Source organism: Microcaecilia unicolor, chromosome 2 (assembly GCF_901765095.1).
Source record: "Microcaecilia unicolor chromosome 2, aMicUni1.1, whole genome shotgun sequence".
Lineage (NCBI taxonomy): Eukaryota > Metazoa > Chordata > Amphibia > Gymnophiona > Siphonopidae > Microcaecilia > Microcaecilia unicolor.
In genome coordinates, this window is record NC_044032.1 from 95,924,278 (window position 1) to 95,949,347 (window position 25,070).

General features: G+C 43.3%; 1 protein-coding gene across 4 annotated transcripts in view; it reads left to right on the forward strand.

Moving 5' to 3' along the window:
• Nucleotides 1-25,070, forward strand: part of IL31RA (interleukin 31 receptor A) — a 148,514-nt gene that overhangs the window by 121,287 nt on the left and 2,157 nt on the right. For 3 of the 4 annotated variants that reach the window (XM_030193140.1, XM_030193141.1, XM_030193142.1), the window contains 3 exons: nt 3,650-3,796; nt 7,942-8,082; nt 24,763-24,856. In XM_030193140.1, coding sequence (XP_030049000.1) covers nt 3,650-3,796; nt 7,942-8,082; nt 24,763-24,856 — 382 coding nt within the window. The remainder of the gene's footprint in view (nt 1-3,649; nt 3,797-7,941; nt 8,083-24,762; nt 24,857-25,070) is intronic. The other variant, XM_030193143.1, reaches the window with a different exon arrangement.

Sequence of the window (25,070 nt, forward strand, 5' to 3'; positions counted from 1 at the left end):
TAGAGAGCCAGTGACACAGTTGGAAGCACCAATGAGCTGGTAGCAGAGTAGGGGATTGGAACCCATGGGTTCCAGTAAACAAGCTGCAGACCACTTTTTTCTTACAGTTCTTCCTCAACCTTTTTTTAGTTCCACTCCCTATACCCACATGACTCCATCCACCTGCCCTTGCCCCCTGCCTGAACCTCAGGGTGCCTCCCCGAACCTACCTTAAGGTGCCCTGGTGGTCTAGTGGCCTCTTGACAGGGCCACCGAGAGACTGAGCAGGGCCTGGGGCAAGGCCACCGCTGGCCCCCCCAGGATCATTGCCATTACCGGGCCCCCCCAGGATCGTCACTTCTGCTTGGTCTCCCCCCCCAGGATCGTTGCCACCACCACTAGGCCCCCTCCAAGGATCGTTGCCACCACCAGGCCCCCTCAGGAGCTGCCGTCCTACTCTCCCCGATCGCTGCTGCCACCCGCACTGGGTACCTTGGCTGGTGGGGATCCCAAGGCCCTACCAGTAGAAGAGTTCTCCAGCGCTGCTCTTCTTCCTTCTGCCACATGGCCTTCCCCTGGGGCTTTTTCTCTCAGATCGCACATGCGTGGCCTGAGGGGAAAAGCAGTCACAGGGCAAAGCAATGCGGCAGACGCTGTGTCTGTTCCTCCAGGTCCTCCCCAGCCTCTAAGGGGGGCCTGGCGCCGGAGTTTTCTCCCTCCTGCTCCTGTCGGGACACGATCTCCCAGGTCCTATCAAGAGAGAGAGAGAGAGACCCTGACACCGGACCCCCCCTTGGAGGCCTGGGCCCAGGAAAGTTTTTCCCCCTCTCAGCGGCCCTACCTCTTGAGGCAGGAAAGAACCCCACTCTTTCTTGCCCGCTGCTTCTTCAAAATGGCTGCTGAGACTTCAAGTGGAAGTCTCACGGGGCCACCGCTTGACGTCGTCAAGCGGTGGCCCCTCAAGACTTCCAGTCTTGGCAGCTATTTTGTAGAAGCAGCGGTAGTGGCAGTGGTCAGGAAAGAGTGGGGTTCTTTTTTTTCCCCCAAAGAGGCTACTAGATCACCAGGGCACCTTAAGGTAGGTTTCGGGAGGGGGAGCAGCGCAGCCTAGCCCATGTAATATCCAGCCGATAGCCAGCCTAGCCAAGGAGATTTAATGACAGCACACGCAAAAGCCAGCCAGCCAAGGGAGGGAGGGAAGGGTTGGTGCTAAAGTGATGTCAGATGCTAGCTTGCAGTTGATTGGGTTTGAACGTTTGGTTGCAGCTCAGCTGTTTTTGGAACTAGAAGTTTGGGCCCAATCAGCTGCAAGACAAATGGAAAATACTTTAACTTGTATTTTACTAAGTACAAAAGTACAGCTAATTTGTTTTTTTTTTTGTTACATTTGTACCCCGTGCTTTCCCCACTCATGGCAGGCTCAATGCGGCTTACATGGGGCAATGGAGGGTTAAGTGACTTGCCCAGAGTCACAAGGAGCTGCCTGTGCCTGAAGTGGGAGTTGAACTCAGTTCTTCAGTGCCCCAGGACCAAAGTCCACCACCCTAACCACTAGGCCACTCCGGGTTACAAGTAAAAAGTATTGGAAAAAATGTAACTTGTTACATGGCACCTTAAGTCTTTAAGTCATTCGACTATCACTTTCTGTTTTGCTTCTATGTTTCAATGTGGCTTTGAAATTGAGATACCTCTAATTTCAGTGATGCAAGTAAGATCCTCTTTAATCTCACCGATGTCTTCTTTTGTGCCTGTAAGAAGATGTTTAAGGGTTCTCAGTTATTCTAGTATAGTCAAGGAAGTATTCTGATCATTTTTCACCCCGGCTTCTTTCAACAGCAAGGCTGGTTCAGCTTTTGGTCATGTACTACTTTTACCTGATAACATTGCAGATAAATAGCAATAAGCAGAAATCAATTTTTGATTAGTTAGAGCAGGATGGTCTTGATTTTGAAAGGCTAAAGAAGTTAGGGGTCTTTAGCTTGGAAAAGATTTGGCTGAGGGGGGAATTGATAGAGCTCTACAAAATCCTGAGTGGTGAAGAAAGAGTAAAAGTGAATCAATTTTTACTCTTTCAAAAAGTACAAATACTAAAGGGAAGTTACATGGTAATACTTCTAAAATGAATAGGAGGAATTATTTTTTCACTCAATGAATAGTTAAGCTCTGGCACTCATTGCCAGAAAATGTGGTTACAGCGGTTACAATATCTGGGTTTAAAACAAGTTCGGACAAGCTCCTAGATTAAAAGTCCATAGTTTGCGATTGAGGTAGACATAGGGGAAGTCACTGCTTGCCCTGGGAAAGGTAGCATGGAATTTTGCCAGGTACTTGTGACTTGGATTGGCCACTGTTGGTAGCAGGATACTGGGCTAGATTCAGACCCAGTATAGCTATTCTTATGTTCTTATGAAGTGTGTTTGTGTTGGGGTGGGGCGTGGAACAGTAAGACAAAAAAGTGCTACCTCTTGAGGTGTGGAGAAAAAAATTGCTTCACTGTGTGGTGGGGGTGGGGGAGTTTTAAAAAAGTGCTGCCTGTAGAAGGGAGGGTTGAGAAAAGAGATGTGCTGGCTGTGAGGGACATACTACTACTACTTATCATTTCTATAGCGCTACTAGATGTACGCAGCACTGTACACTTGAACATGAAGAGACAGTCCCTGCTGGACAGAGCTTACAATCTAATTAGGACAGACAAACAGGACAAACAAGAGATAAGGTAATATTAAGGTGAGGATGATAAAATAAGGGTTCTGAACAAGTGTGAATAAGGGTTAGGAGTTAAAAGCAGCATCAAAAAGGTGGGCTTTTAGCTTAGACATGCTGGCTTTAGGGCAGAGAAAGGGTCATAACAGCTGTATGTATGTATATAAGGCAAGGAGAGGATCATGCTAGTTTTGTGTGTGTGCATGCAAAAGAGAGGGATATGCTGACAGTGTATGAGAGGCAGTAAAAGGGACAATTCTCATTGTGTGTGAATGAATGGGACAGAAAAAAGGATGTGCTAGATGAGATTGGGGGTGGGGGGCAGAGACAGGTACATAGCGGCTGTGTGTGTGTGTGGTTGGGGCAGGGAAGTAGAAGAGTCAGAGGCCAGCAGCAGGCAGTGAATGTGAATCGCTGCTGCAACCTCTGCAAAATCAAGCGGAGGTCAACTGGGGGGGGGGGGGGGGAGAGAAAGATGTCAAACCCCCTATGGGGGAGCGGGTATGCATAGAAAGATGCTGGACTGCTTGCAGGAGGAGGGAAGCAAAAGGAATATTACTTCAGAGATGAAGACAGTTTAAGATGTGGTTGAGATAACAAAAATTTGAATATTATTTTTTTTGTATGGTGAGTTCTTCATTATTAAGCAGAGGCAAAAAACGCAAACCTGCAGTGTAAAACTTCATCTCTTAAATTTTGTTCATGCTTATAGGAAATCTCAGGACTATCAGCAAAGCATATCATGAACCTTCAGAACTGTCCAATGTTTTCTAATGATATGGCTGCCATGTTTGACAACTGTAAGACACTTGTTAATCAGTAATGTGTCACTGCTGAACTATTGGATTGAAACAGAGACCATTTTGGTATTTGTAGCATGTATTATATTTTAAAAATAAAACGTTCAAGCTGCAGTTTTTTTTTTGTTAATGAAGCCTGCAATCTCTGTATGTTCATCTCTGATTAGGTCCGTTGCATGGTCCATCAGCAAAAACTGAAAATTTGGGGAAAAATGAGGTTACAATAAAATGGGAAGACATTTCAAAGGATAAAAGGAATGGGTTCATTACAAACTATACAATATTTTACAAAGCAATTAATGGAAAAGAACAAGGTAAATATGTAATTACTAAAATCTTGGAAATATTGTTAGCACTACCTTTTTACTTTATTATAGTGTAAGACGTGATATTTATTGAAATGCTAATATTTTTTCAGATATTTCCTCTCTTTGAACGGATATTACTGATTCTAATTTCAGTTAGTTTCTGGTATAGTACAAATTCATGTTTTGTGGCCATGTCAAGTCCCTTAAAAAAGAAGAAACACTACAGGAACACACTCATAAGCAAGACCAAACATATAACCCCTAATTCCATCATCTTAGTGTCTAAATATAAGCACCAACCCCCCAGATCCTATAAATGGTGTGCAAATTTATGTGCACAAAATTGTGCACCATTCTGAGATGTGTGTGCAACTATATTGGCTAAAGAACCAATTAGCACCAGTAATTGGGTATAACAATTGATTATTGGCATTAATTGGCAACAATTTGGATTTACACGTGCATCTTGCCAAGTGCTATTCTATAAAGATCTACGTACAAATCTTTTAGTATGCAACTCAAAAGGGATCATGGCCATGGGAGGGGCATGGGCGGGTCAGGGGTATTCAGTAAAAATGTGCACAGTATTACGGAATACCGGGGGATCTGTGCCTAATTTACCCACCAGGATTTACACCAGGTTTCAGTTGGTATAAATCCTTGTGTCCAAAGTTTGGCATGGAAATTGGCTCTAAGCACTATTCTATAAACGTTGCGCAAATTGGAACATAAGTTATAGCCATACTGGGTCAGACCAATGGTCCATCTAGCCCAGTATTCTGTTTCCAACAGTGGCCAATCCAGGTCACAAGTACCTGGCAGAAACCCAAATAGCGGCAACATTCCATGCTACCAATCCCAGGCAAGCACTAGCTTCGCCCATGTGTGTCTCAATAGCAGACTACGGACTTTTCCTCCAGGAACATTTCCAAACATTTTTTAAACCCAGATTCGTTAACCACTGTTACTACATCTTCCGACAACGAGTTCGAACTTAACTATTTGTTGAGTGAAAAAATATTTTCTCCTATTTAAAGAATAGCACTCTGTGTAGATTTTTTTGTGTCAAAATTTGAATGCCCTTTACTGAATCTAGTCCCATTTTTGACTAAGATTACAGAATACTGCACTTATATGTGTAAATGTTACATTCAACATGTAAGTGCCACTTGGGCACCAACCGGTATTCTACAAATTTAATATTCAACCTGCATAGCGGACAATTGCAAATACAGATGGACAGGGCATAGGCGGGTGCCACACTTATGTGCTTAACTTAAAATATTATAAGTTACGTACTAATGTGCAGCATTACATGCTTGCACTTATGCCTGCTTTTTACATGGCATAAGTTTTGGCTCTCTAAATGTTGGCAAAGTGGTATAGCCATGGGAAGGCCTCGGGGGCCTAGCCCCTTCCAAAATTGCAGCACCAGATTCATGGCTGGCTTGGATGCTCAGTCCCCATCAGCCAAAGAAAATTCATAGCCCAAAGCTCTGCCCGTGCTGCCTGAGCTGGCGGGGTGCTCCAGCCACTGATGCTGACACTTCCATGCATGTTCAGCATGGTTTCCGCCAAGGGAAGTCTTGCCTCACTAATTTGTTTCAATTCTTTGAAGGCGTGAAAAAAAATGTGGATAAAGGTGAGCCAGTTGATGTACTGTATCTAGATTTTCAGATAGCTTTTGACAATGATCCTCATGAGAGACTCCTGAGAAAATTAAAGAGTCATGGGATAGGAGGCAATGTTCTGGTGTGGATTAGGATTTGGTTATTGGACAGAAAACAGAGGGTAGGTTTAAATGGCCATTTGTCTCAATGGAGTTGGGTGAATAGTGGAGTGCTGCAGGGATCTGTACTGGGACTGGTGCAATATAACGTATTTATAAATGATCTAGAAATCAGAACGAGTGAGGTGATTAAATTTGCAGATGATACAAAACTATTCAAGGACATTAAAACACATGCAACCTATGAAGAATTGCAGGAAGTAGGAAACTGGAAGACTGGAACAGCCCCACCAGCAAAGGGTATAATTCATCAGTGACAGTACCAGGGGGGAACTGAGAGGAAATGCTTAGGCTCCCCCTCACATTGAGTTCTGGCTATGTCCCTGGTTGTCACACAAATGCAGACTTACACTCTATTCTATAATGGAATCTGGGCGCCCAGATGCCATTGTAGAAGTTATGCTCAGTGTTCTGCATTTTGGCACCCAAATTTGGGCAACCTTTAAAGAATTGCCCTCATAGTATACAGTGTGAAGAAAATAAGAGTTAGTACATAAGTAATGCCATACTGGGAAAAGACCAAGGGTCCATCGAGCCCAGCATCCTGTCCATTGAGCCCAGCATCCTGTCCACGACAGCGGCCAATCCAGGCCAAGGGCACCTGGCAAGCTTCCCAAACGTACAAACATTCTATACATGGAGCACTGGAGCACTGAAAATAACACAAAGTCAAAATCAGAGACAGAGATAGTAGTAACTGGCGATCACTGCAAACTAATACAACTCCAAAGAAAGTTGTGTTGTATTTGGAGTTGTATTAGTTCGCAGTGATCGCCAGTTACTACTATCTCTATCTCTGATTTTGACTTTGTGTTATTTTCAGTGCTCCAGTAGTATCATATGCTCAACAGAACATCAGCATATCGACCCCTGATGAAGGCTTTATAGCCGAAACACGGACCGTGTAGGGTCCTAATAAAGTCTATTTGGAGTTCTCATTCCGTGAGTTCTGACTGGTTTCTTGGATTGAATTTTCTCCTACAGTATAGGGAAGAAATAGGCATGAAACCCTCACTAATTCTACTGCAGAGTTTCTGAGCTAACCTTTTATGCCTCTTCTCTGACCTGGCATTAAAGCTCTGATGTTTTACTCAGCTGTTTGGTTTTCTTGTACTTCTCTGCTTTGCATTGAATAGACAAAAGCCTCATTTAAATGTGGTGTGAGGTGGTGTGTGTGGGCTAGGCTTTGTGGACCATTAGTTCATAGGTCACCCATAGAATTGTGTGCTATAGCCAAACTAACCAATATACAAAGCCTAGTGCCCTTTTGTGCATCGGCCCCTCAATCTGCCACCTTCTCAATCCATCAGTCAGTTATCCTAGATATCATTGCTGCAGGCAGATCTGGTCCTCACCAGGGGCGTAGCCAGCCCTCACTGGGAGGGGGGCCAGAGCCTGAGGTGGAGGGGCACTGTTTAGCCCCCCCTGCGGTCGCCCCCCCCGCCGCAGCCGCAGCCGCCACATTGGACCCCCCTCCCGCCACCAACCCTCCCCCATCGCCGCATCAGATATCTCGTTTACTGCAGCTGAAGAGAGTCTTCTTTAGTTCAGCGCCGGAGTAGCGCCTTCATTCAAGGAAGTTCCTGCTGTGATCAGCTGTTTCTGACGCCTTACGTGCAGGACGTAAGGTGTCAGAAACAGCTGATCACAGCAGGAACTTCCTTGAACGAAGGCGCTACTCCAGCGCTGAACTAAAGAAGACTCTCTTCGGCTGCAGCAAACGAGGTATCTGATGCGGCGGCGGGGCGGACGGCGGCGGGGGAGGGTTGGTGGCGGGAAGGGGGTTGAAGGGGATCGTTGCCAGGGGGAACAGGACCAAATCTACGGGGGCCCAGGCCCCCTCAGGCCCCACGTAGCTACGCCACTGGTCCTCACCACTGTCAAGTGAGTCTCCAGACCTTCATTTACTGGCAAGTGTCAGTTTTTAGCTGTATTAACAGTTATAAGTTTTTATGTTGCTACAGGACCGCCGAGAGACAGAGCAGGGCCCAGGGCAGGGCCGCCGCAGCTACCGCTACTGCCTCCCTCCCACTCAGGATGCAGTTGCTGCTTTTCTCATTTGGGCTGCCACCGTACCTTGTCCTACCTTCCTACGTCAGTGCGTCTGCTCCTCCTCAGCTTCCAAGGGGGGCCCGGCGCCAGGGTCTGTCTCTGTCCTGCTACTGTGTGCCGGGACGGGGTTATTGCGTTAACTCAATCACCTGGGTCCAGACAGGAGCAGAAGAGAGACTGACTCTGGCACTGGGCCTCCTTGGAGGCCAGGCCTGGGGAATTTTGCCCCCCTGCCCCCCCCTCTCGGTGGCCCTGTGTTGCTATGGCTCAGTAATGCTTTGCTTTTAATTTTGTTGACTTTATCCCTCAGCTGAGACTGTGCACTCCAACGTGTTTCAGTATCATCTGAAATCTCTACAGGCAGGTACTCTGTATACAGCTCATGTCATGGCAAGCACTAAGGCTGGAGCAACCAATGGAACCAGCATCTCATTCAGCACACTCAGATTCAGTAAGTAATTGCCAGTGAACCCTAGTATCATTTTTGTTAGTTGCAGACCACTGCTAAAAATGTATAGTATGGGATAGATATTCAGCTAGCAGCACTGAGCATTTTTTTTAGCTGCCGCCATTGTTCCCAATTATTTAATGCTGGGCCATTTTCATGCCCTGGCATTGAAAATCCAGATTTATGCTGACGTTTAAGTGCAATATTCAGCACAACCACATAAGTGACACAGCATAACGATAGGAATGACTTTTATGCGGTTCAATTTAACTGCTAAACTTAGACAGTTTTATTTATTTATTTATTCCAGACTTGATATACCGTTTAACTGTCGTGCAGCTTAGAACTGGGGTTATTTTACCACCCAAGAGCATTGGATGACCAAGCTGCAGTCCAGTTCTTCTGGGCCATCTGTTAATGGGGCCAGCACCCATGGTTCAAAGTGTGACCTGAGCATTCCCAACCCATGCAGAAAGATCTGCTTGGGCTCAGCTTCAATCAAGCCTCCCCTTTTGCTGCCTCAAGCAGTTTCTCCCAAACCCAAAGACGCCCCTAGTGACCAATTCTCCCCCACCCACAATTGTCCTCTTCCTAACAAGGCATTGGCAGGAGTGACTGGGGATTGCTTCTGCACACCCCATTAGAAACCAAGGATTTCCAATAAGGTAGGCCTGATGGGGTGCCTGGGGGAGGGGGTTGTGGTTGGGAAAGGGGGACAGTTGCGGTTGTGATGGTTACCGAAGGGGGGTACCTTTAGTGGATGAGGTATTGCTTGGGGTGGCAAAAATGGGGGACTTGATTTGGGGGTGAGCCCAAGAGAGGATTTCTACATTGGGGGGCAATCCAGCCACATTTTTAACCATGGGTGCTGGCTCATTTAACCAATAACCTTGGAAGTATTGGACAATGGCTTGATGGCCTGATGCTCCCCCTGGGCTGACGGAATAATGCTGCTTGCGAAGTAGCTCACAGGCATTGTTATTCTTTTACCAAGGAAATCAGCAACCTGCGGGACTGAATTACCGCAGGTTGGTGATTCCTGTGGTAAATCAATGTATGGTAAAAGCCCACCTTTTACCACACCTAGATAACTTCCCCCCTTAGCACCATTATTTCTAATCCTTCTGTATGTGTGTGTGTGTATACATGTGTGTATGTTGCTGTGTTTTGTTGTTTGTGCATCCACGTGTGTGTGTGTCTGTGTATGTATGTGTGTGTCCATGGGTAATGTCTCTGTTTGTACATCCATATGTTTGTCTCTTTTGTATCCATCTGTGCATATGTGTGTGCCCGAGTGGATCTGTGTATCTATATCTGCATAATCAGCAGAAGAAAGGAAGTCTTAAGGTCTCTGTATAAATCACTGGTGAGGCACCACTTCGAGTACTATGTTCAGTTTTGGAGACCATATATTGCTAAGCACATAAAAAGATGAAGTAGTTCAGAGAAAAGTGATGAAAATGTTATGAGGTTTGCACCAAAAGATAAAGAAACCGGAAGACCTGAATATGTATACCATAGAGGAAAGGAGGGATAGGGGAGATATGATACAGACATTTAAATCATTGAAAGGTATTAATATACAAACAATATTTTTTTTAAAGATGGTGAAGTGGTAGAAATAGAGGACTTTAATTGAGGTTACAGGGTGGTAGACTTAGGAGTAACATCAGGAAATGCTTTCCTACAGAAAAGGTGGTGGATATCTGGAATGCCCTCCCAGTGGTGGTGATGAAATTAATGATGGAATTCAAGAATGCATAGAATAGACACAGAGGATCCATAAATAGAAAGAGCATTGTATAAACTCCCCCCCCCCCCCCCCCCCAAAAAAAAATAATCTCATGGCTGTTGATATGATATAATGGGCAGGAGTGGTGCTCCAGTAGTTTGGAAGTGGGGCTGGTCCTGGGCAGACTCCTAAGGTCTGTGTCCTGTAGGAGTATTTCCCTGTGTGTCTCACCTTGCGGGCCTTGGCCTGTATAATCCTATGACAGCAAAATGGAGGCTGTAAACTCTGACCCGCACTTCTCTGTGTCAGCAAGAAACAGCTTTGCAGCTTGTGGAAAATTACAGTAGAAGCTCAACACCAAGGACATGCTGTGGGCAAAGCAGGCCCCCTTATCTCCCTGAGAGGCTGGCTCCAGCAAGGCGGGTGAGAAACAGAAAATGCATACCAAAATGTAACAATGAACTGTTCTTGCCACGCAGTGAACCAAGGAAGATCCAGATTGGTTCCTGCAGCCACCGGACCAAGAGGTACGGGGAGAGCGGGAACAAAGAAAGGAGTTAGTAAGAAGCCTTGGAAGAAGATGGAGGTGAAAATAAGACCAGTGAGACCTAATAAGGTCCACCAACTGATGAACTGTGTATCTGGAGGAAAGTATCATGGTTCAGCTGAATCAGCATGGAGTGACCTGTGCCCTCCTTATCTGTTGCAGAGTTCCCTTCCAGCTCTGACAAAGACTCGCTGTTATATCAGTTTGAGTCTGTGAGGTGTCCCGTGCCAGCTCCTGAGAGAAACGACCCTGAGGTCTCAGCCTGGTGAGAAACACGGTGATTCATTTCCTACTAGTTGGGGGCTAGTTAGTGGTATTTACCTGAGCAGAAGGCTGGTGCTGTCATACTTGTGATCAGGAGAAGCTGCTAATAACTGTACTACCTCGTAACATAGTGTGACTGATCAGTGGTGTAATTTTATCTGGTAACCAGTAAGAATTAGTGTTTAGTAGTGTGACGTATGAGTGTAATTTTTATCAGCCAGTAATTTTGTATTCAGCCAAAGCTCTGCAGAGTTCTATTTTGTATACCTTAGCTCTATTTTCTTACCTGATACCATAATAAATCTAATATATATATATTAATCAGCCAGCGTTCTCAGCTACAGTTCTTTCTAACGGAAGTATTTGGCTAGGTTCCAAGGTTCCCACCCCTAGACCTAATTCAGGATTATTTGCTTGCAGATAGTTCTGCTTTGGGGAACCTGGACACAGGTAATTTCTTATCTGTGATTTATCCTATAGTCCCAAAATGGTAAAGACAAATCAAGATCAAGTATGCATATTGTACACCACATTCATATCGAAGGCTATGAGTGCGGGTGTTGTGTACCTCAGCGGGAGGGGGGAAGACAAAGTTGAATTTAGTAAGAAACATTAGTAACACTGTTGGATAGTTGGTTTAGTTATGAATTACTTTTACTTTTATTGGATTTATACCCTACGTTCATCCAAGTCAAGGACTCAGTTCTGTGTGCCTTACATTAAATTACTCGGATATACAAATTACGCAGATGTACAAATAAAGGTCAGATATATAGATCAGAAAAACCAATGTAGGTTACTTCAGGGGTGCATGAAAAGGGAGAAAAGAGATAAATGGACGAATTGACATACCTGGGGATGTATATGATCTGGTTATAGCTTGTCATGCTGATTGTTGCTTGATACTAAGTTGCATCAATCCTGTACAAGAATATTTTTAATTTTTTTCGAAAGCTTCCAAAGGTGGTGTCGTGTATTGAGTCTTTGGGCAATGTGTTCCACCATCTGGCAGCATTAAATGGGAAGTTTGCAGTGTGTGCTGATTTGTAGACCACCCCTTTGCAGCTGGGGAGGTGTATGATGAGGTAGTCTCTTAATTTCTCCTTGAGGGTTGGTTGTGGTAGTTCAATTAGTGACATCATGTAGCTTGGTGCTGTACCTTATACTGTGTGGTAAACGAGAATGCAAATTTTGAAGATCACTCTTGCTCTTATTGGTAGCCAGTGTAAATATTGCAGTCGTGTGGTTGTATCTGGATGTGCTGCAGATCAGCAAAGCTGAGGTATTTTGTGCTGTTTGTAGGTTTTTTGAGTGTATATTCTCTACATCCTGTGTAGACCACATTGCAATAATCCATTTGGGACAGAACAAAGCTTTGGGCTAGAATGCGGAAGGTGGTTTTTGAAAAGTATGCTCTTACTCAACGTAGTTTCCAGAGGGCTCTGAATACTTTTGATGTTAAAGTGGACACTTGTGATTCTAGTGTCAGCTGTTTGTCAATAAGTATTCCTAGCATTTTGACATTTGATCGATATGAATTTTGTTGCTTATTATTGGTTTGGAAGGGCTGGCTATCACCATGAACTTTGTTTTTTCTCTGTTGTGGCCCAGGTTTCCATCAGGTCAAGTGCATGTTTGATGTCTCTTTGTGCAGCCGTGATGCAATCAGCAAAGGGAATGCATATGGTTATGTCATCTGCGTAAAAGTATTTTTTAAAGCAGTTTGCTTCTAGTTTGTGGCCCAAGGGGGCCATCAGAATGTTACTGATGGGGAAATAGGGGAATCTTGAGGCACTTCACAATCTGGAATCCATTCCACAGAAAGGGAGCCTGGCATCTTCACTTTGTAAGATCTGTTGCTCAGGAATCCCCCAAACCAGGATAGGACATTACCCCCTATTCCTATGTTGTCTAGCAAGTTTAGTAACAGCTCATGGTCTAACATGTCAAATGCTGATGATGTCAAATTGGAGGATCGTGACCCTGTGACCCGTGCTAATCTCTTTTCTCAGATCTGACACCAGAAATGTTAAGACGGTTTCCATGCTGTGGCATGGACAGAAGCCCAATTGAGAGCTATGTAGTATAGAGAAGTGTGTCAGATATTCCATGAGTTGATTTGTGGCTATGCCTTCCATTACCTTGGTAAGTAGGGGGATGGAAGCTACAGGTCTGTAGTTGGATACTACATCTCACGTGGTCTTATTTTTTGGGATGGGAGTTAGGATGATGTCGCCTTTCTCCTTTGGGAATTGGCCGTGGTTAAAATGGAAGTGATATATTTCATTAGGCAATATATGAATTTGTCAGGGGCTTTCTTTAGTAGTAAACTCAGACAGGTTTCTAGTAGGCATTGTGATTTGGTGTATTTCTTCATAATACTTTTAACCATGGCACTGGAGGGAGGTGTGAAAGTTGACCATGTTCTGTTTGCCATTAGGGGGTCCTCCGTTTTACTTGTCATGTCAAAGTATCCTCCTATGTTGTTTGAGGAGGTGGGGAGACCTCTTATGATGTTAGATAGTTCCTGTTCAAAGTAGTTGGCTAGTTCTTGAGCCGTGGGAGGTTGTCTGTTGTCTGAGCCTGTGTGTCCAGTAGACCATTTACCAGCCCCAAAAGGTTTTTATTATTTAGTTGTTGACCTCCTACCTCATCTTCATATTACTTAACTTTGGCTTTTCGGATTTCAGATTTGTATATTTGGATCATTTTGCACCAGTGTGCTCTGCTTTCATCGGGTTTGTGGCATATCCATTTCCTCTCAAGTCTTATGCAGGCTTTTTTCATCCGCAATAGTTCCTGGTTGAACCAGAGATGGCTTGTTTTCCTATGGTGATTTTTCAACTTCTCTGGTGCTATTTTGTCCAGTATAGTACGACTCTTCATCCCACTGCTTCAGGAAGTAGTTGTGTCATGCTGATTTAACACACGGCTTTGGTTTATGTTGTGCCATAATTGGTCTGCATCAATTTTACCTCTTGTTTTCTCAGAGTTGGGTCGGGCATTGTGGGGTGTTGTCTTTTTATCCATTCTGGCCATTCTAAGATGAATATCAGCTTATAATGGTCTGACCAGGGAGTTGCTGTCCATAGGGTGTCTCTGATTTTTGTCATGAGATGGTTCTCAAGTCTAGGCTAGTATGTCTAGCCCTCTGTTGTGAGTGATGTTTGTTGCTGTATGTTGACAAACTGCTATAACCAGGATGTAATCTAATAATTTTATCATTTCTTGTGTAATTTTTTTAAAGAGCACCCTCAGATATTCGCACTATAAAAAGCACAACAAATTTCTGTTGCTTAGTGGTGTAGCACTTCTTTCATCGGGTTACTCATTTTTTCATGGTGAATCACCAAATAAGTGCTAGTAGACTGGTATACTTCTTCTATTGATATAATAACAATGTCCTACCAGCCTTATGTGCAATTCAAAAAAGTGTAACCTGCCCCAATGTTCGTCAATATCAGTGGTATCTTAAGGCAATTAATGTTAAAATATTTAATGAACACTTATCTGAGTCATGCTGTATCCGCGTTACTTTTATGCTGTGTTCATTATCTCCTTGTGTCTGAAAGTAAATCTCCAACTTTTTTGCCTTCCCCTGAACACGCCCAACGCCGCGGGTTTCAGTATTCTTTCTTCAGGGACTAGGGTTAAGGCGGCCTCCTCTTCGTAACGTTATCAAGACACCAGCTGCAGAGATCAGGTTAGGTTCTGGGTGTCCCTGTCATCCATAGGCGGTCGGTGGCCCAACTGTTTGGGGAGGCTAAAGGGGGCGGGGTTAGGGGTGGGGCCAGGGGCGGGGCTTACATCCATAATTTTCTGACAACATAGAAAAAAATAAGTAAAAAATAAGTCACAATTAAAACCTTTTATTAAATTTAGATATTAAATATGTATCATATGTCAAAGAATAAAATGGTTGCTCAAAGCATGTACTAACCACAATTGCTCAACTGCAAAACAGTATGCACAAATTTGTGCAAAAACACACTCATAAACCTTACTGTACCATAACACTGGGCAGACCCTAATAAACTAATATACCACCCATACGGAAAATGCCGACCGTCAACAATATGAAACAAGGGATCATAATATCACAATTCTCATGTAGAGCCACAAAACACCCTTTTAGGGTGGAAAGTGTTCACAATGAGCTCCTTTTATGTAGATCCTTCAAGAGGTAGTGTGTCATGATTTAGGCTCTAAAACCCTTTCTGATGATTTGGTGCCACTTCAGGAAGGCCAATACACAATCTCTCCACTGCAAAACACTATACACAAACTTGTGCAAAAACACACTCATAACCTTACCAAACCATAACAGTACTAATTCCAAAGACAGGACAAGCTACAACCTTATGCGTGGAAAGGCAGCACTGTAATTACACCGGGCTCTAAAACACCAGTGCACCACCTAGTGAAACAAAAAAAACCCAAAAAGGGCTAAAAATACTACACGCTAGCAGAATACTGCACCTTGATCACATGAAAAACACATGACACAACAAATATGAAGGCAAAATACTGAACTGGAAAGTTACCTCAAGAAGTCAGACTCAGCATGCAGCAATACTAGAAAAATTGAAACCTACATGCAAAACATCACAGATGCACATTTCCAAAAGCTGACATATTCCAGTTAATAAATTCTGAATAAAATACTTTTTTCTACCTTTGTTGTCTGATCATTTAGTTTTTCTATTCGCTTTGGTCCCAGTGTCTTCTGTTTTATGAAGGGTCTTCTTTCTATTTGATATTTTTTCTCTCACCACGTCCACCATCCCCCTGTGTCCTTATGCGTCCTACCATCTGTAGCCCTGTCCCTATCCTTCAGTATCCCGATCCAGTTCTTAAATTCAACAGTCCCTCCATCTATATCCAGCATTTCTCCTCACTCCCCTCCATCCATGTGCATATACTTCCCGTCCCTCCATCCATGTCCAGCACCTTCCTTCTTTCTCTCCTACTCTTCCATCCAGTGTCATCCCTCTTTCTCTCTCCATTCTTCCACCCATTACCCTCTCCCAATCCTTCCGTCCATTGTCTCCCTCTATCTCCCCTTCCTTCTAGACAGTTCTCTCTCTTGACCCTTTTCCATTCAGCATGTCCTCTCTCACCCCATCCTTCCAGTGTCTTTCCTCTGTCCCTCCCTACCAGTGTCTTCCCTCATTCTGCCCTCTCCTTCCAGCATTTTTCCTCTTTCTCCCTCCTTTCATCCAGCCAGCATTTCTCAGTCTGACAGCTAGGGTCTCCCCCAGTTTCTCCCCAACAGCTTCTCTCTCTCTCTCCTGCCCATGTCCCCTCTTTCTCTCACCATCTTTTTCTGGCTCTCCCCTGCTTTTTTCCATGTCCCTGGCTCTCCTCTGGTCTTTTCCATGGCCCCTCTTTCTCTCCCCATCTCTTTCTGGCTCTCCCCTGCTTTTTTTCCATGTCTCTGGCTCTCCCCTGCTCTTTTCCATGGCACCTCTTTCCCTCCCATATCTTTCTGGCTCTCCCCTGCTTTTTTTCCATGTCCCTGGCTCTCCCCTGCTCTTTTCCATGGCACCTCTTTCTCTCCCCATATCTTTCTGGCTCTCCCCTGCTCTTTTCCACGGCCCCTCTTTCTCTCCCTATCGCTCTCTGGCTCTCCACTGCTCTTGTCCATGTCCCCTGGCTCTCCCTCTCTCTCCTCCTACCGTTTCCAGCCAGTGGCCACATTCTCTTCTCTCCCTCCGGCCCAGGCCTCTTAACAGCAGCGCTTACAGAAGAAAAAAAGAAGCGCGGGGCCGCAGCGGCCTTCAGACATGCGCTGTCGGCTCTGCCGGTCCTCTGACCCCGGAACGGGAAATTGACGTCACGGGGCAGAGACCGGCAGAGCCGACAGCGCATGTCTGAAGGCTGCTGCGGCCCCACGCTTCTTTTTTTCTTATGTTATGCTGGCTGTGGGTGGAGAGTAGCGATGGCAGGTCTCATTCCTGGCTGCCGCTGCGCTACTCAACTGAAGATTTCGTCGAGTCTTGTAGGCGTGGCTGAGGGGAATTTCACAGCTGGGCTGGGGAGGCTTAGCCTCCCCAAGCCTCTTATACGGGGCGCCTATGCTGTCATCCTAACAGTCTAAGTGTAGGTTGGTATTGCCCAGTAGTATCAATCTGTCGTTGTGGATGCATGTGTTTGAGAGAAACTCCATGAAGTCATCCTGTGCCTCTGTCTACTTTCCAGGTAGGCGATAGAATAGGATAAAGCAAATATCTCCCTGGAGTGTGTGGTCATTGAGCTTGCAAGTCACAATTTCCAGAGAAGGGGTAATGAGGTCAGATGCAATTTTGAGGTTAAAAAAGGATTTGTAGAGAATTGCAATACCATCTCCTATTACTATTTATTGTATTTGTATCCCACATGTTCCCACCTATTTGCAGGCTCAATGTGGCTTACAGAGTCCTGTTATGACATTGTCATTCCAGGATAGCAGATACAATTAGTGAAGTACAGAGATTAAGTCAGAGAAAAAAGAAGGGAGTTAGGTGGGTAAGTATAGAGGTAGACTTCCTTAACTGGTTGGGTTGGCGAGGTAATTTAGTAAGGCTATGGGTTTTCTTTGTAGGCCTTGTTGAAGAGATATGTCTTCAGAGATTTACGAAAGTTGGTTATTTCGTCAATAGTTTTCAAGTCAGTAGGTAATGCATTCCACAGCTGTGTGCTCATGTAGGAGAAGGTGGTGGCATGTAACAGTTTGTATTTTAGTCCTTTACAGCTGGGGAAGTGCAGCTTGGGTTTGGTGTGAAATTCTGTAACCTGGTAGGCATATATCCTGGGGGATAATTGATAATGATTGTGACTGTTGGGCAGACCATTATTTACTATGTTACTATATAGGTGCCCATTTTCAAAGCACATAGACTTGCAAAGTTACTTACAGTCTATGAAAATGAGCCTCCACATCATTTATTGATTCCCTAATATTACTATGGTTGTTCATATCAAAGTTTCTGTGTTGCAAAGATTGAAACTGCTTTTCTGATAGAAATATATTGTGCCAGTTTTATAGGGAATCTTATTTCTCTGCAACCCCCAGTACAATCTGACCCATTTTTACATTTGATGTGGTTTTTTTTAACTGGTTCTTTTCCTCTCTGAATTTAGTCCCACTCTGTCAAATTTTCACAGAATTAGTTTAGCCCCAGATTTCTCAACCCTTTATGCTTGGTCGGAGGTCCTATGGCAAAAAGGAACTGTAGCTGAGGAATGATAGAAGAGCTTTTGCTCTTTGGCTAGTAGGAAGACCTCCTTTTGCCAGGATAGTGGAACTTCTTCTGGGATTGGGAAATGGCTAACTCTAGTCCCAAACGAAAGCCATGTTATGAAAGTGAGGAAATTAATAATGGCAGAAAACGTAAGGATCTTTTTACTAAACTGCAGTAAAATTTGCAGTTACCACAGCTTAATGTGGGACTTTAACCCATAGTAACTGCAAATCTAATGCAGTGCCTGTAGGGGCTTCTCTAGTATTTTCTATTGCAGGTTGTGTTTATTGTGAATTGAGGGGTCCCGAGCCCCCCAAGAAGGCTGGAGTGACCTTAAATCTGACTCCATCTCTAAATAGCACTAGTACCGGGGTAATCAAGGAGTTGTGAATTTCTAAAAGGAATTGCCACTAAGAGAGATATTAGGTCTAAGGAAAAGATACTAGCCTTATGACAAACTGGATTTAGATTACAAGTTATACAATGCAGCGAAAGATAGCCTGATACAGCAAAAGCATTTATACTTACAGCCTTTCATCATTAAGTGAAGTCCACAAATCATCATTTGGAATGAGGAGTTTATTTGCCAAGGTACATGTCAAATCAGTGATTGACAACAGGCATGTACAATCAATTAATTATAGGAATATAATAATCCAGCTGCAAACAGGTGTTAATTAGTTCCTAATCTTTTATAATTTCTCTTACCAATTAGAGGTTTTACAAGGGAAAGCAATTAGGTAATTTGTCAATTCTGCTGGACACATTGGTTTCCCTTGGAGACAGAGAGTGGCAACCCTTTTCTCTCTAACATAAACCAGGAAATACCCTGATTTTTATAGCTGCCCCCAGGATATGGATAATAAGACAATAGATATACCTGATTGGATCTATGCTAATGTCATGGTTGTCACTGATTGGCTCATGCTAATGAGTAGCTTCTATCTTGCTAACATGGTTTTGTCTTTAGCTCGCTTGACCACAAATCTTAAGCAAGACCCTGCATCCAGCTACACCTTTCCTTTCTCACACCATGGCTGACCACAATCCTGCTCACAGGAAAGTCTCATTTCTCAACTTGTTTTTCTAACTTACATTAGAGAAAATTCCACTTTGTAACAGATACGGCTTCCATTTTGTGCTGAAATCCTCCATTTTGTTTCCATATCTATTGACCTAACTTTTCCTAATTTAGCTTATTTAGGCCTCAATCCGGGCTACAAACTAGGCCATACTTTTCCAGTAAGCTCCCAGTTATGTCAGCCATCAGATTTCTGACTCAGCCAAGGTCTGTAGTAGCCTGAGCTCTATGACTGGGCCCTCCACCATTCCAGTGGGGGGGTATCTGGCTGTACCATAATTATACATTCCCCACTTGTCACCCCATCTGGGGAGGGGTGACACAAAGCTCGTCAAGCTTGTCATCATCCATTCCAGAAGGTGGCAAGCTATCAAACGAGAGGGCGAGTTTTGGTTTTACGAATTGCTAGAAGGTATGGTGCAAGATAGGAAACTTCATTCTCAGGTGATATATTATTTGGGGCGTATGGAATTCCCTTTATATTACCCAACCCCTTGGGCCTTAATCCTGATGTCACCCCTCTTGAGACTTGCTCAAACCTGTAGTGAGAAAGGTTTTATGAATGGGACAAATCCATGAGTTCATCTACAAAATCTCATGAAGTATCGGTATGTGGGTAATAGCAATTTCAGGAGGATCATACTAATAAACACTTTCTATGGCTTCTATTGTATCTGTAGCATAGTGCGTGGGGAGATAATCTAATGTATCTGTCTCAGTGGTCCTGGGAAGGAATAGTGGTTTTGATTAAGCATTTTTATGGGCTCAACAAATATATGGTTAGTACTCTGATTGCAGGCTGTTTTAGGTATTCAGAATCCTTAAACAGGTCGGAATTCCTGGACCTTACTATTACTCATCATTGGCATCCAATCATGAGCACTAAAAAGTGGATAGCAAGTATGAGGTTGCCTCATACAGCAAAAATGGTCAATCCTAGGAAAATTTATATTAACAAAGGTCATGCATGGATCTTGACATATGCATAATGACCTGGAAGTATGGGAAGCATTTTATATATCCATTACCCCACTTGGAGCTTAGTCAAACCTACAGAAAGACATGCAGCTTAAGTAAGCCTACACCAAAGTTAAACAAATGCATAACTGGTTGATACTAACAGGGTTTACACCTACATTATGATATCTTAGCCAGTATTAGGGTTTGGTGTTACCCCTGTGTCTGAGCAATATCAACTTCAATTTAAATTACATAAACAGAAATAACGGGGAAACTCTTAGAAAAACAATAAGAACAATAAAGGAAATAATAGGAAAATAAAATAAAACCTTTTCAATATATAGACAGGATTACTGCTAAACTGAAAATAAAACAAAATATGAATCTATAATGTCCATAAACAGCAACAGTAAATCTCAAGTTGGCTCTGAATTCTCTTTCATTGATCGTGGTTGAGGTGGTGGAAGTACTGAAGAATCTGGACAGAGATCTGGAAGATCTAACAGGGCTGGATTTTCCCAGCGACTTGGGCAAGGAATCAGTAGAAGTGACAGTCGCTGCTGACCAGCTGAAGGAAGTGGCTGGTCTTGAGACTTGTGGTCCAGTAGTTTGCAAGGTGTAAAGATTATTGCCACGACCTTGGGGGATCTAACATCATTTGGGCCTGGATAGATTTTGAAGACGTAATACTTGCGGTGTACAAACTTGGATTTTTCCATGTCGTTATCCTAGGCATGCACAATCATAATTAGTCCATCAAGAGTCAGAGGTTGGCAAAGGAACAAGTTAGTCTCAAGGCATTGTATGATACCTAAATATCTATAGCCTCTATAACATGTGATATCTGCTAATACATTGCTATCTCTTGGTGGACATTGGCAGCCTGAATTGAATAAGCAGAAGTAATACATATATTTCAAGAAACATGCTAACATGAAAATACACTGTTAATTAAATGTAAAACCAAAAGGGAAACCATAAAGGCCATTTACAAAGGACTCGACTGAAGTAATTAAACATGGGAAAATAAAATTGAAGGAAAGATGAGTCCATTAATAGCAATAGTGGAAATGAAATTATTTATCTCCTGATTAATTGAGGTCAAAAGGCAAAGTCTCATATTGTTCAAGGAACAGGGTCCGCAGATTATATCCCCACTTCTGGCTTGCATAATATGCAAGACAGATTGGTAATTACTACTAAGAGATGATCAAATAACAATAGTTAAGTATATGGAACAAAAGAAAAGGGTACCAAAAAAACAATAAAAATTAAAATTTTGAGATGATGTTGCTTGTTCAAGTTATTGATGTATGTAGGGTCAGGAATATGGTGCACAAAAATAGTCAAAAGGCACAGGCAATGCATTGCAATCTATCGCCAGTAGGTATGGAATCTTCACCTGCGATGACTAACATTCACCAAGGGTTGGGCCCTCAGCTGCAGGAGGCCAGCAGGACTTACGAGTTAGATGATTCAGAAATAAGGACAAAGCTTCTTGCAACTCCAGTAAGTGGAGTGCTTATCCTTTTCCCCCATGGACCAATTGATGCATCTGTACAAATTCTTGCACAATGATATCTTGTAGCCCAAACCGGGTAAAGTTGAGGTCTGCTCATCTGTCCTTTAATCTAACGATCCTTGGCAGCTATATAACCTTCAGGTCAGATACTTTATGGGGTAGCTCTTCTTTGCTGACAGTGGTTCCCTCTGTGGGAGATGGCAAGGTGACTTCTGTATCTATTTGGGGAAAGGCAAAGCTTAAACAGACCAGTAGTGCAATATATGTGGTCAATTTATTGAAAGAACGCATTATGTCTGGCGATAGTCATGGAGAATAAGTGCGTAAATACAAGAATCAGAAAATGAGCAGTTCAGGGGGAGAATTCAGACAAGGGGAGGGTGAGGAGGCGGGTAACAGAGGGAGGCGGGTTGTGGGTATAAATGGGGGTATGTCAGCGGCGGGGCCAGGGGAAGGGGCAAAGGAAGGAGGTAGGGTAAGGAACAAAGCATTGAGAACAAAAATAAAAATTTAGAAAACCACCCTGAAGTGTTTAAGATAAAAATAGGCTAAAAAAAAAAAAAGGAATGTACTGGGAAAATTAATGTATAATCAAAAATTCCAAATCAGCAGGGCATATTCAGATTGCAATGCAAGAAAAAGGTACCTTGAAAAAGAAAAATGGAAGGGGAAAAAAAACATTTAAAAGTGCAGACACCCTTGATTGACCTTCACATAGAGTTTAAGTAACCCTTGCAACCAGTCAAAGAAGTAGGAAAAAGCACATTGCTCCAAGACACAACCACAATGTGACAAAAGTTAGTTGAATCAAGGAGAAAACCAAAGACGCGCAGCATAAATTCCAGCTGCAAGTCACACAAACAGTTTAGAAAAATCAGGCACCAGCGTTCCCAGCTTTCACTCTCCTGGAGAGGAAGAGAGAATGAAATTGCAACCGTTGTGACTTCCTGTATGAAATAGAAAGGAATCAGGAAGAAGAGCTCAGAAATTTTTCCCTATCTGAAAGCTGCACCAACTCTCTTTGTAAAAATAGAATAAAATGATAGAACAAAGGTGGATCTTTGAGCAGTGCAAAGGTCTCCCCTGAATGGCCAGTCCAGGAGAGCATTACACATGCTAACCGTTATTAAGTACTTCTGATTCCTGTAAATGAGGAATTGGTGAAAGCTTTCAGATTTCACACAGCATAAACAGATTTTAAATAGAAAGGCTTTATATTCCTGTAAAAGAATTAAATAAGTGAATGTCGCGGCAATTTAAACAGCGCACCAGATAGAACAGTTCCACAGATGCAAACAATGTCAACACAGAAGTTCAGTATAGCACATGAACACATCAAAATAAGCAATACACGGCTTCATTTAAAAGGGATCCCGTGTGGAGTTAAATGGCATAGGTAAGTCAGTTAAGGTATAGAAATATAAAACGGAAAAGGAGCACCCTCCGGGGGATTGCCCATCCCTGCAGCTGATAAGAAATCCCCAGGGAGGCTATGTATAAAGGCAAATAAATAACCTGCTGACTTAGTTAGGTCATTTGTATGGTACCATCAATATACACTTGCAATTTTAACCTTTAAAAGTATAGAATAAAGAACAGGGTTATTAACAGACCTATGTCACATGTAATAGAAACAGAAACATCACGCCAACACACATACATAGAAATGTTTTTTGGATACTAAATGAGGAACTCAATAGCGTGAGTGACTGTGAGCAACAAAATCGTGGGGTCTCGAAAATTGGGGTGGGCGTTGAACGGGTGGAAGACACTGTGATGCATAGTGTCCGATCTGATGGCAACGGACACCTTCACCGTCGGCACGGCGGCTTTGGCGAATTTGATTTCTAGGTCTGTGTTGTCGCAGTTGGGAACATTCAGCCGCGTAATGGCCAAATTGTCGGCACCGAAAACACTGAACATTGGCGTGGCGATCGGGACTAGGTTGAGAACGGTCTTTAGGTCGCCCGCTATTAATATGGTCATTGGGGCCTGTGAGAGAATCTCTCCGCGGTTGTCGTACCTGCATTCGGGGGACGTGCTGGCCTTGATTAGGAGTAGCCAGTGGGGGATCACACGAGCTGGTAGAATGCCCTAAAGGTGAGTAAATATATATCATAGAAGTAATAAGTAGATGTAGTTCAGCTAGTGTATTTACACTATCCTAGAAATAATGGAGAAGAGGTATAGAGTATGCATATTAGGATAAAAGTAAAGGTAAGAGTATACGCTAGTGTTACTATCTAAAAATACTGCCTTCCAGGGTAGGCCTCTGGTTAAGAGCCAAATAAGCGCCTCATCAACCACTGTAGTCAAGAGCCCACTAAACGCTTCATCAACCACCAGGGACCAAAATACACGCATCACCGGTGCCAGGAGCCACAATACACGCTCACTGGTAGAGCCCTAAATCAGGGAGTGCACCCATCAAGGGATTCAAGTACCCGTGAAAAAGGTACCGTGAATCCGGAAGGCAGTAACCCAATGAGTTTTCACGTGCTAGGAGCCTTAAACGCATCAAAAACGCATCAACTGTGACAGGAACCCTAAACGCTTCAACCAGCTCCCACTGGGTTTTCAATTAATCAAACTATAAATTTACGACCTCTGATTAGACTAGCTAGTAGGAAACGGTACAGAGGCGTCCCTCAGGACATTCACATTAATGGATGTGTTTAACATTGTGTTTAACATTCACGTTAACTTGCTCCCAGTTAATGCAGAAGCATGTAGCACCTCTGTTTAGGAGATGGTAAGTGGTCTCGCATTAATACTGTCTGTTAGCACGTGGTAAGTGCAATGCATTAACTGGCAAGTGTCTGCTATGCCCCCCCCCCCCCGACACAAAAATACTTGGGGCCCTGTTTACTAAGCCATGCTAGAGGCGCATTAGTGTTTTTAGCGCATGCTAACCATTAATGTGCAGTGTAGGCATCTGCAATATTCCTATGGGCACCTACACAGAGTGTGCTAATTTTGTGCATGCACTAAAAATGTTAATGCACATTAGTAAACAGGGCCCTAAATGCGTGATTTACCACACGATAATTGCTAAAATACTGCAAAGCCCCTTAACGCGGCTCTACACTAGCAGTTACCACATGGTAAACCACATGTTAAGTGCTTAACACGGTTTAATAAAAGGGCTACTCAATGTTACTTGAGCTCTATAGCTGCTGCTGCCACCTGAAGTGCATCATGATACCATACTATGCTGTTTAAAAAAATAATTAAAAAATGCATTTTTTCTGTTAGGCTCAGGCACATCCTTTCATGTGTTAATATACCCATAGATAAAGTAGAACAATTAGATATATAAATTAAAAAAATTTCTATTGCTGTTTTTTTTTTAAGATAGTGTTTACATCACATCCCTAATTCTGCCCATTGGACTTTGTATGGCCTTTGTGATTCTACTCGGGGTAATATGTATTCGTAAGAGACGCAAGTAAGTAAATATCTTTATTTTGGTGGAAAAAGGAAAGGGATAGAGGGATTCTATAAAAATTGGACATGTGAAGGGGCATTTTTGATATAATGTCTAAATCTGATTTTGGATGTTTTGCTGAAAATGTCCAAAAATCAAGAGAACAGTGATTTTCGAACCAGAAAAATGTCTTTTTCATTGGCAAACGTCCATTTTCTAGACCAGTGGTTCCCAA